The sequence below is a fragment of the Equus przewalskii genome, chromosome 28 (genome assembly GCF_037783145.1).
Source record: "Equus przewalskii isolate Varuska chromosome 28, EquPr2, whole genome shotgun sequence".
In the NCBI taxonomy this organism is placed as follows: Eukaryota; Metazoa; Chordata; class Mammalia; order Perissodactyla; family Equidae; genus Equus; species Equus przewalskii.
The window spans coordinates 12,612,011-12,624,062 of NC_091858.1; the positions used below are offsets into that span (position 1 = coordinate 12,612,011).

The 12,052-nt window shown below is 38.7% G+C and overlaps 1 protein-coding gene across 1 annotated transcript in view; it reads left to right on the forward strand.

Annotated features, from left to right (window-relative positions):
* PPP2CB (protein phosphatase 2 catalytic subunit beta) overlaps positions 1–813 on the forward strand; it is a 32,829-nt gene extending 32,016 nt beyond the window's left edge. The window contains exon 7 of the mRNA XM_008541686.2: positions 111–813. Within this exon, the coding sequence (XP_008539908.1) occupies positions 111–183 (73 nt within the window). The 3' untranslated portion in view covers positions 184–813. The remainder of the gene's footprint in view (positions 1–110) is intronic.
* The last annotated feature ends 11,239 nt before the right edge of the window (positions 814–12,052 follow it).

Consider the following 12,052-nt stretch of genomic DNA (forward strand, 5'->3'; position numbering starts at 1 on the left):
AGGTGGAAACCAGGACTGCTCTTTCTACTACAGTGTCTTGTTCTTTGTTGATTTATTTGCTTGCAAATTCAAATCCTTTAACCATGCGCTTTCTTTTTTGTCATTCACAGCCTTCAGTTTGACCCAGCACCTCGTCGTGGAGAGCCTCATGTTACCCGGCGCACCCCAGACTACTTCCTGTAATTCCTCCTGGGAAAACCTGCCTTTCTATGTGGAAGTATACCTGGCTTTTTAAAATCTATATATTTAAACACCAAACAAAAAAAAGCAACAGTAATCTGTGTGTTTCTGTAACAAATTGGGATCTGTCTTGGCATTAAACCATATCATGGACCAAAATGTGCCATACTAATGATGAGCATTTAGTACAATTTGAGGTTGAAACCGAGTACGACACTATGTTCTAGATGGGTCAGTCTTAACAGTTTGCCTGCTGTGTTTGTAGTAGCCATTTTCCTGGACTGTTCAAGCAAAAAAGGTAACTAACTCCTTCATCTCCTTTCGCACTTACTTGGAAATTTTAGTTATAGTGTTAACTGGCATGGATTAATAGAGTTGGAGTTTTATTTTTAAGAAAAATTCACATGCTAACTTCCATTTAATCCATTACCCTTTATTTTATTGAAATGTATAATTAACTTAACTGAAGAAAAGATTCTTGGGAGTATGTTGTCATAACATTTAAAAAGATTTCCATTCATTTAAACTAAATTACTGTTTTATGTTGATCTGCATATTTCTGTATATTTGTCATGACAGTGCTTGCATCCTATTTGATGTACTGAGCAAATAAACTTTCCATTTTAAACAAAAGCATTGATTTACTGTGGTATGCTTTAAATGAAAGTTTTACTATTTTGAAACTTGATATAAAATCTCTTGACCTTTAATAAACAGTTACATTGAGGTAATTTAAATGTAATGTTCTTTGTATGGGGCATATTTTCAGAAGAAGGAGATTCAAATAGTAGCTGATAACTTTTAGACCATAAAAATAGCCATTTTTATTTCTAAACATGATTTCCTTAGGTAAATTTGTATTAATGTATTCACATTTTTAAGTATGGTTTTTATGCTAAAATTGTAGAATATTGTATAGCTGGGAAGAATCTTTTAAAAACTAAAATATGTGTTATTTTACCTTTACCTTTTGATCTAGAAGTGAGAATAAATCTCCACAAGAGAGTTTAGTAGACATAGTAGTAATAGTACTATTCAGATGTATGATATAAATTCCGAACAGTAGACAGGAAAACATGGAGTGAGGGTGGCGGTGGAAGACACAAGAGAAGAAACTCAATATTTAAAATCTTTATAAAAGAAAACGAGGGGCCGGCCCCATGGCCAAGTGGTCAAGTTCGTGTGCTCCGCTTTGGCAGCCCAGGGTTTCATCAGTTGGGATCCTGGGCGCAGACACGGCACCGCTCGTCAGGCCATGCTGAGGCAGCGTCCCACATAGCACAACCAGCGGCCCTCACAACTAGAACGTACAACTATGTACTGGGGAGGCTTTGGGGAGAAGAAGAGGAAAATAAAAGAAGATTGGCAACAGATGTTAGCTTAGGTGCCAGTCTTTAAAAAAAAGAAAATGAGGCAGTAGAAATAAGTATAAATATCTCAAAATTGTAGTCAATTAAATGGCTTGAATTCTCTAGTTAAAAGATAAAGGGTCAAATTTGATTTTTAAAAAAGTCCAGCCATGTACTGATGACAAGACATACACCTAAAGCAAAATGACTTGGATAGGTTGAAAATAAAAGGATGGAATAGCCCAAGACACTAAACAAAGGAAATCTAGAATAGCCATGTTAATATTAAAATAGACTTTGAGACAAAATTTAGGAACAGAGGATTAATACAAATAAACTTAGTAACTCACAATTCTAAACCTGTGTGTACATACTGAAATATCCTCAATATGTTAAAACCAAAAATCCTTAGAAATGCAGAGACAGATTGACAGGTTTTCATTACCATGGCAGATTCCAACTCACTTCCCTATTGTTAAGTCAAAAAAAGATGTAGATTTGAATAACACATTTTAATAAGATTGATATAATGAACATATCTAGATCTCTGCACCCTAACAGAATTCACATTCTCATCAAGTTTATATGGGCCTCTTAAAATTTATAAAAATTATTGGGCCATTAAGGCAAGTCTCAAAAACTTTCAAGAAGTTCATATATGGCACCAAATTATCGGACTAGAAGGCAGTTAATTTAAGAAATCAATAGCAAAAGTACAATTTTTAGACATAACTATTCATTTTGAAATTTAAAAAATAGGAGGTGGCTGTTACAAAAATAAAAAAGGTCAAAGATGAAATAATGGAAATTTTAAATCCTGTAAAATCAAATTTAGAAAAACTGAGTGCTTATGAAAATACATATTAAAATGTGTGGACAAAACATCTAGAATAGCCAAAACAATTTTGAAAAGTAAGAACAAAGAGTACTTTCACTTCCCTATGTCAAAACTTAGTGTTAAAAAGTACAGTTTGCAAGACAGTATAGGCGTAAGCATAGACATATAGATCAATGAGCAGAGCTGAGAATCCAGAAATAAATCCTTACACTTGTAGTCAAGTGTCTTTTGAAAAAGTGGCTAGGCGATTCATTGAGAGGATGCTCTGTTCAAGTGGTGTTAGGACAATTGTATATCCACGTGCCAAAGGATGAACTTAAGATGCTTACCTCACTGTACACAAAAATTCTCTAAATATGGATCATAGACTAAGAGCTGAAACAAAGTTTTACAAGAAAACGTAGAACCCCTTCGAGACCGTGGGTTAGGAAAGGATTTCTTAGATAAAATACCAAAAACATGGTTTTAAAATTGATAAAAATTTAAAACTTTTGTGCTTCAAAGGACAGAAATGAAAAGACAGCACACTTAGAGAAAATATTTGCAAAACACATACTTAATAAAGGACTCCTATCCAGATTTTTAAAGAATTCTTACCACTCAAGACAACCTAATCGGAACACCGGTAGACAATGTGAATAGACATTTCACCAAAGAAGATACACACATGGCTCTAATAAGTACATGAAAAAATCAATATCTCATAGTCATTAGGGGAATGTAAACTAAAAGCACAATTGAGACACTATTTCACACCCATTAGAAAGGCAATCATACATAAGACTTTCTTATTTATTAACAAATATTAGTGAGAATGTGGGGAAATTGGAACTCTCATACATTGCTATCAAAACATGGAAAATGATGCAGCCGCTTTGGGAAACAGTTGGCAACTTCTTAAACGTAAAATTACCTTATGACCCAGCCATTCCACTTCTACCTATCTACCCAAGAGAAATTAAAATACATGTTCACACAAAGACATGCATGCGAATGTCCATCAACTGTTGAATGGATAGACAAAATAGATTCATACAATGGTAAACTACCATTAATAAAAAGGAATGAACTGAAACATTACAACACAAATGAACTTCAAAACATACTAGTGAAAGAAGCCAGACATGAGAAATTACAATTATATGATTCTATTTATATAAAATGTGCAGAAAAGACAAGTTTATAGAGACAAGTAGATTAGTGGTTGCCTGAGGCTGGCCAGTGGGAATGGGAATTAACTGTAAATGGGCATGAGGGGTCTTATTGGAATGATGAAAACGTTCCAAAATCGATTTATGGTCATGGTTTCTCCATTTGGTAAATTCATTAAAAATGTTTGAACTGTACCCTTTAAATGCAAAAATGTATGTAAAATATACCTCAATGAAGCTGTTTATAGAACAAAATAAAACTTGTACAATGCAACCAGTCTGTAGGGGAAATTTACAACTAACTGCTTGCATTGTAACAGGAGAAGCTGAAAAGTAATGAGCTAAGTGTTTACTAGTCCATGAAAGTTAAAAGATTAAAAGCAAATATCAAAAGAAATAAAAGATTCAAAAGAAAAGATCAACCGAACCAAAGTTGGTGCTTGACAAGACTAATAAATATAAAGAAAAACATTCTGAAGACACAAATAAAAGCATGAATTTGCAAACTAAAAGATACAGAAGAGATTAAAAAATTGAGGGTACTATGAATAACATCTGCCAATAAATTTGAAAAGTAATGAGCAATTACCAGAGTATTGTCGCCTTATCAAACTGACTCAAGAATAGTCTAAAATACTGCCGTTACTGTTAAAGAAATTGAATTACTCATTTAAGTCTTATAAAGCATACACTAGAAACCAATGTTCGTAGCAGCATTATTCACAACCACCAAAAGGTGGAAACAACCCAATGTCCATCAATAGACAAATGGATAAACAAAATGTGGTAGAGTATTATTCAGCCATAAAAAGAAAGGAAATTCTGATACATGTTACAACATGGATGAACCTTGAAAACATGTAACAAACCAGACAGGAAAGTTGTATAATTCCACTTATATGAGGTACCTAGTAGAGAACAGGCAAATTCACAGAGACAGAAGGTAGAATAGAGATTACCAGAGGCTGGAGGGAGGAGAGGAAGGAGGCAATGGGGAGTTGTTATTCAATGGGTACAGAGTTTTGGATGATGAAAAAGCTCTGGAAATAGATAGTGATGATGGTTGTACAATATTGTGAACACACTTAAGGCCACTGAATTGTACACTTTAAAATGGCAGGTTTTGTTATATATTTAAATATTCACACATGAAGGAAAAAAAAAACCTCCTGGGATTTTGACTAGGATTGTATTGAGTCTCTATTATTTTGGGGAGAATAAACATTTTTCACATTAAGTGTAACAGTCCATGGAGATGGCATATACATCCTTTAAATCTCCCTTAATTTCTCTCGACAATGTATTACAATATTTGATGTAGAAGTCTTGCCATCCAGCCATATTTGATTTTTAAATACTGTTGTAAATGACACCTTTCTTTGAATTTTATTTTCTAATTGTTTATTGATGATAAATAGAAATAAAAGTGATTTTTAAAAATATTTTGCTTGACGCCACAACTAGAAGGACCCACAACTAAAATATACAACTATGTACTGGGGGGATTTGGGGAGAAAAAGCAGAAAGACAAAACATTGACAACAGTTGTTAGCTCAGGTGCCAATCTAAAAAATACATATATATATATATTTTGCTTGTGTTCAGTAGCCATACTAAACACACATTTCTTTTTTTTATTACAAAATCATGTTGTCTGTGAATCCAAAGCTTTTTTCTTCCTTCCTAGTCTTTATGACTTTTCTTGCATGTTTCGTATTGATTAGCTAAGACAAACAGTATCATGTTAGCTGTAGGGTTTTTTGGAGGTATTTATCCCTTACTACTGTTTCTTTTAGGCAGCATGTATTTTTTTTAAAACAATCAAACACTCTGTCTTTAACAGAGGGTGTATAGACTATTTACATTTAATGTGATTATTGGCGTAGGTCAGGTTTAAATCTGTCATCTTGCCATTTGTTTTCTATTTGTCCCCTACATTCTTTTTCTCTTTTCCTTAATTCTTTTGGTTTAATTTAATAGTTTTTATTCCATTTCTCTTTAGTGACTTATTAGCTGTCCCTCTTTGCTTCGTTACTTTAGTGGTTGCGCTGGGATTTGCGGTACAGACGTCGTTAATGTACAGCCTACCTTCCAGTGATGTTACGCCACTTCGTGTTTGCCATAGGAGCCTCCTAATAGTGTTCTTCCATTTATCCCCTCTCAAACTTTGTGCTACTTTTGTCATACATCTTTCATTTACATATATTAAAAGTCCCATATAACTATTGCTTTTGATTAGACAGATTTTCATTTAAAGGGATTTAAATAATAAGAACTTTTATGTACTTACTCTTGTGAATATATGCTATTTCCAGTGCTCTTCATTCCTTTGTGTAAATTCATCTTTTTGTCTGGCATATTTTTTCCTCTGCCTTGAAGACGTACTTGAATATTTTTTTTACAGCGCAAGTCTGCTGGTGATGAATTCCTTCAACTTTTGGATGCCTTAAAAGCTGTTTATTGCATGTTCATTTTTGAAAGATATTTTCACGAGATATAGAATTTTATCATTGCTCATAGACTCAGAGCCGATAGGCCTCAAATTCCCCTGACGGCGAGCTGGCTGCTGTTATGTGCTTAGGGTAGGGGTTGAGGTGCTAGGTTTTCTGTGTTCGTGATCCCCGCTCCGCTTTCCATTGTCCCTGCATCCCTGTATCAGAGACAGGGTCTCTCTCCTCGCTCTCACCCCTGCCCCAGCTGCAGACTGCTGTTGCTTGCGACTCGGTGCTAAGCTCCCGGCAGGGGCAGGTGAGGGCCCCTCTTGTCCCAGTTCTTCGGAGGCGAGCTTTTCTCAGCATCCCCGCCCCTCCTGCCCGTGGCAGCCAAACTCTGCCTTCTAACTGTGGTTGGGCTGGGCTGACTGTTCTCCCGCGGCTGTAGCAAACATCTGTTTGGTATGTGTATCTGCCCCTCCCCCAGGAGTAGAGAATTTTTTCTTGTACCCTTCCCCCAGAAGCAATAAATCTTTGCCTGTGTCCTGGGGGAGGCACGTGGATTTTGCTTCTTACTGCTTCTCCAGAAGCAGTAAATCTTTGCCGCTGTCCTGTGGTCATAGTACTTGGTGTTCCTACCACCCCCAGCAGGTTCAGACTTCGGCTTTGTAGGGGAGACGGATCCTGGGAAGCTAGTGGGGTTTTGAGCTTGTTCCTCCTCAGCCACCATCACCTCCCGGTTGGCACCGCGGTCGGCCTCCTCTGGTCTTTTGCGCGGCGCTCACGCCTTCTCGTGAACCTGGTGAAGGCCGATGGAGAAGAGCTTTCCGGTGAGTGGGAGCTCCCTTCGTGTCTGAGGCCCCCAGCCAGGACTGGCTTCACAGGGGGTGACCCGTGCACTGACGCGTAGCACCAAACCTCGAAGGGCCATGTGCTTGGTTTAATGCTCTGCTGTCACCATGTGGAATTCTTCATTTTTGAGCAAGCATTCTTGTATTTTCATTTTGCACTAAGACCCACAGATTAAATACCCAGTCGTGTCCCAGAATGATGCCGTAGCCCACACTTGGGCTTTAAAAGTGTTGTTGTCTTCTTTGAATTTTCCTCATCTTCTTATCTATCAGCCACCTTTTCTCCCACGCTCTGCCAAAGGGAAGAGGCCACATGTCCTGTCTCTCCTGGAATTCAGGTTCTGGGATTGCTTGCAGCCTCGGTGGTCTGAGGGCTCAAAAAGGTGACCATTTGACATCGTCCAGCTGTTTCTTGTTGTTAGGGTGGGAGAAACATTCTTCTACATACTCAGTGGAAATCCCAAACTGCTGTATGGTTCAGAACTTGGTTATTTTTAGGATCTCAATGTCAGTTAGCAGAACAATTAACTGATTAAGGCTAGTTCCCCTCCTCGTAAAGGGGAATGTCACATTTCTTTTAAAATTTCCTTGAGAGAAAAGATGGCTTTGTGTTTTTTAATTTCTTTTCTCCCCACAGCAAAACACCTCTTCGTGTCACTGTCATAATAGTAGAACAACCTGAAGTGACATTTATAGGTTGTTTTGATAACAGGTGGCTATTGTATTATTACTCAAATGAGATCTCCCATATCAGTGCATTACAGTGAGGGAGAGAGTTTACGAAGTGAAGCGTAAACAGAGATGAAGAGTAGCACAATGGGGGGAATTCTCTAAATAAGGATATGTGGCTTGTGTGCCAGAGATATATAGGTAACACAGTGCGCTCCTGACCCTTTTGACCACACACTATTTTTAGATACTCAGAATATTCTTTAGTATACTAAAGATGTAGGTCTTTTAAATTCTTCAATTTCATTCCTTCACTGAAATATATTATTAAAAATAATAATAAACCGGCTAACTTGAAACAAGATTCAAGTGAGTTTTTCCTGGGGCTATTTCTTTTTCTTTTTGAGGAAGATTTGCCCTGAGCTAAAAACTGCCAATCCTCCTCATTTTGCTGAGGAAGACTGGCCCTGAGCTAAGGTCCATGCCCATCTTCCTTTACCTTATACGTAGGATGCCTACCACAGCATGTCTGCACCCGGGATCCGGACTGGTGAACCCCAGGCCGCCAAAGCAGAACGTGTGAACTTAACCGCTGCACCACCGGGCCGGCCCCTATTTTTTTTTGTTTATGTAAAGCTGTCTGAAGTCACAGCTTTCTCATATATCACTTGAAAAATTTACAAATCTATCCCTTTTTTATCTTAAACCTGTTGATATCTTTCAACATTTTGTCATGGAAAATTATACAGAAGTAGAAAGAGTATCAGGTACCTCAATGTACCTTTTACTTAACTTTAATATTTATTCATCTATATTCTCACCTGTTGTTCCCCTGTTCAGATTTTGAAGCAAATTTTGACCATAACTCCTATCATATTGTAGTATGTATCTTTAGAGATAAGGATTATCTCTCTCACCTAACCACAATACCATCATCACACCTAGAAAAAATAATTCCTTAATCATATGTTTCTAATTTTTCCAACTCATTGCAAGAGGACTACAGTATAAAGGAATAGTATTATTAACCAAGAATCTAAAGATTTAAGGCGTCTGTGGCTCCTTTCCCTAAATTCAGAGAAAGAATTAGCGTTTGTAACCAAGGAAACAATTAACTATCTCTATTTTTAGCCCTTTAGTTGTACATGCAACTGATAGTGTTTTCTCTTTGTGTTAAAGAAAAAAACATTGCCACCCAAGAAATGGCCGTAATGATTTTTGTGTTAGAAATTGGGGGGGATGAGAGAAATCTTTATTCCACAAATTTTAGAAACTATTGGTTAATGGCTGAAATTTTGGCTTTGTAAAAGATAACAAAGTCTTTCCTTCATGGTAATAATCATCTTCTGTAGTCAATATCCTTGGAAATACATGTGGATGGACAACTGAAACTAGAGCCTGTGAAAGTCTGTGATCAGAACAGGTAAATATGGAAATGCTCCTTGTTTTTCTTTTGCATTTCTATTTGCATTTGGGTCTATTTCAAAGAATAATGGAAGCTTACTGAATCTTTGAAAAGGACCCTGATAAAGAGATATCAACAACTAGAGAAACTAAAGACTCTACCCAGAAAAGCAAGTCATTCCTAAGGATGTCTTTATATTGTTGGGGAAAATGCCCTGAATATTTCTTGTATCAGTTATCTATTGCCACACAACAAATTTCCCCAAAATGTTACAGCTTAAAGCAACATTTATTATCTCCCACCATTTCTGTGGGTCAGAAATCCAGGAGCGGCTTAGCTGGGTGGTTCTGGCTCCAGGTCTCTTATTAGGTTGAGTCAAGGGCTCCGCCAGGCCAGCAGTCTCCGGGATGATTGGGGCTGGAGGATTCACTCCGAGCTCACTTAGCAGCTATTGGCAGGGGGCTTTAGTACCTGGACACGTGGTCCTCTCCACTGGGCTGCTAACAACACGGTTTCCATCAGAGTAATTGATGAGACAGAGACAGAACCAAGACAGAAGCACAGTCCTTTATAATCTAATCTAAGAAGGGACATATCAGTACATCTGGTTAATTCTATTGGTCATCATACTGATCAACCTAGGTATGTTGTGGGAGGGAACAGCACAAAAGTGTGAATACCAGGACAGAGGGATCATTGGGGGCCACTTTGGAGGCTGGCTCCCATAGCCTGCCTCAACCCCCAATGATTCATTGCCTCCCAAGGAACACAAAAGTCACGTCCCATTACAGCATCAGTGCAAAGTCCAGAATCTCATCATCTAAATCAGGTCCAGGTGTGGGTGAGACGACTAGGGTATATGCAGTTCTTAAGTACAGCTCTCCAGCACAGTTTCTCCTGATCTGCAGGCCTGTCAACTAGAGAAGCGTTACTGTTCCCCCCCGCCCCCCAAACAGTGGTGGGATAGACAGGATGAGCCTGTTCAGAAGGACTGAAAATGAGAGACACGGAAGTTCCTGGTCCCTGAGCAGTTCTGAAACCCAACTGGGCAAGTGATAGAAATTCCCTGACTAGAACTGGGTCCTACTCCTGCCAGGAAATGACTTTCCAACGGCTCTTGACTCAGCCCTCGGAGGGCCTGGGCTCACCTTCTGTCATTCTTTTCATGAAAGGTGGCACAGGTTTACAGCAGAGCTGTTTCTTCAGCTTGCTTCCTGCCTGCAGACTTTTGGGGGTCCAAAGGCCTCTTTTATCACTTCTCTCCTTCAGTCCAAGCTGTCCGGGTTACTGCTAATAGAATTGTTTCTAAAACTTGGAGTCTTCTGTGAATCTCATTTTGAGGCATCACCTTTGATATTTCTCAGGTCTTAACAAAGGATCTTACTATTAGACTGTTGGCTTAATCTTTATATCACACTTTCCTGAGAGTACCCTTGATTTGATCTTTGCTCTGAAGCCATTTCTTACTTTTAGCATTATTTGCCACCTGGAAAGGCTGAGAATCTTCCAAACCAGTGAGCCCTGGTTCCTTTTTAAGTCCTTTCTTTAGCTTGTCTCTTTCCTCTCACATTCTACTATGAGCAGCAAGAAGAAACCAGGAAGCCTTTTCAATACTCTGGGTGGAAATATATTTAGCTCGATCACTTAATTCATTTGCTATTTTCCACTTCCCACATAACTGCCGGTGATGGTGTTGCTAGACTTTCTGTCCCTATATAACAAGGATTTCCCTTCCTCCAGTTCCAGTAATATTTACCTCACTTTCCTGCAAGTCCCACCTCCAGCTTTATCAAAGACTACGAGCCTTATATCAACAATTTCAAGGCACTTTACTTTCAGCAACACACTCCTCAAAGCCCACCGCCGGGGTGCAAAGCCACGCCCACATTTTAGGGTTTTGTTATGGCAACACCTCACTTACAGATTCCAAAATCTGTATGTTCTCTATTGCTCCCTAACAAATTAACTCAAAACTTGGCCCGTTAAAAGTATTTATTATCTCACTAATCATGAGGGTCAGGAAGCTGGGGGCATTTAGCCAGGTGGTTCAGGCTCAGGGCTCTCACAAAGTAGCCATCAAGCTGTTGGCCGGAGCTGCAGTCTCTGAAGACTTGACTGGGGCTGGAGGTCCAGCTTCAAGCTTTCTCACATTGCTGTTGGCTGGAGGCTTCAGCTCCTCGCACGTGGACCTGTCCAGGAGGCTGCTCACAACACTGGTCACACAAACCCATGCTGACACACTGTGGGAGGCAGGGATCACTGGGGCTACCCCAGAGGCTGCCACATCTTCCAAGTGGCATAATTACTTGGTAGCTTTCACAATAATGTTTCTTAAAAAGGTCCAAAAATGTGGGGTCTTTTGTACATGAGCATAGAAAAGTCTGGCAGGACATACAGAAAACCATGATGTTAGTTATGTTTATTTCTGGGTATTGGGATTATGGGTGATTTTAATTAGTTTTGGTAACTTTGTAAAGTTCTGAAACACTTTCACAATTAATTTATAATCAGGAAAAAAATGTTGCGTATTTTTCAATGTGGGATATTCCAGAGACAAAAAAAAAGGTAAAAGTTGAGAAAACTTATTATTTTCAAACATGTATTAAGCACCTACTATATACTAGGTATTTTTTTTTCTGCTTCTTATTCTTCTTCTCCCCAAAGCCACCCAGTATGAAGTTGGATATTCTAGTTGTGAGTGCCTCTAGTTGTGCTGTGTGGGACACTGCCTCAGCGTAGCCTGATGAGCAGTGCCATGTCTGCACCCCGGATCCGAACTGGCAAAACCCTGGGCCACCGAAGCGGAGTGCACAAACTTAACCACTCAGCCACAGGGCCAGCCCCCTACTAGGTACATTTAAGGGAAAAAAAAGACATAACCTTTACCTTTGAGGAATTATGTATTTGGAAAAACAAAAATATAGCTATAATACAGTGTAACAGATTCTACAGAAGAATAGTATAAAGGAGCATTAAATAAAGGGCAATACACAGAGGAGTCAAGTTAACTGACTTGTACGACAGAGCATGGGAAAAGAAAAAGGGAGTGACTAGGACAAAGAGCCCTTTGTACCACACTTGGAGTGTAAACTCGATATCAGAGTCCATGAATACATCATTACAGGTTGTAAGGAAGAAAACGAAATGACCAGAGATACAAACAAAAATTCACTTACA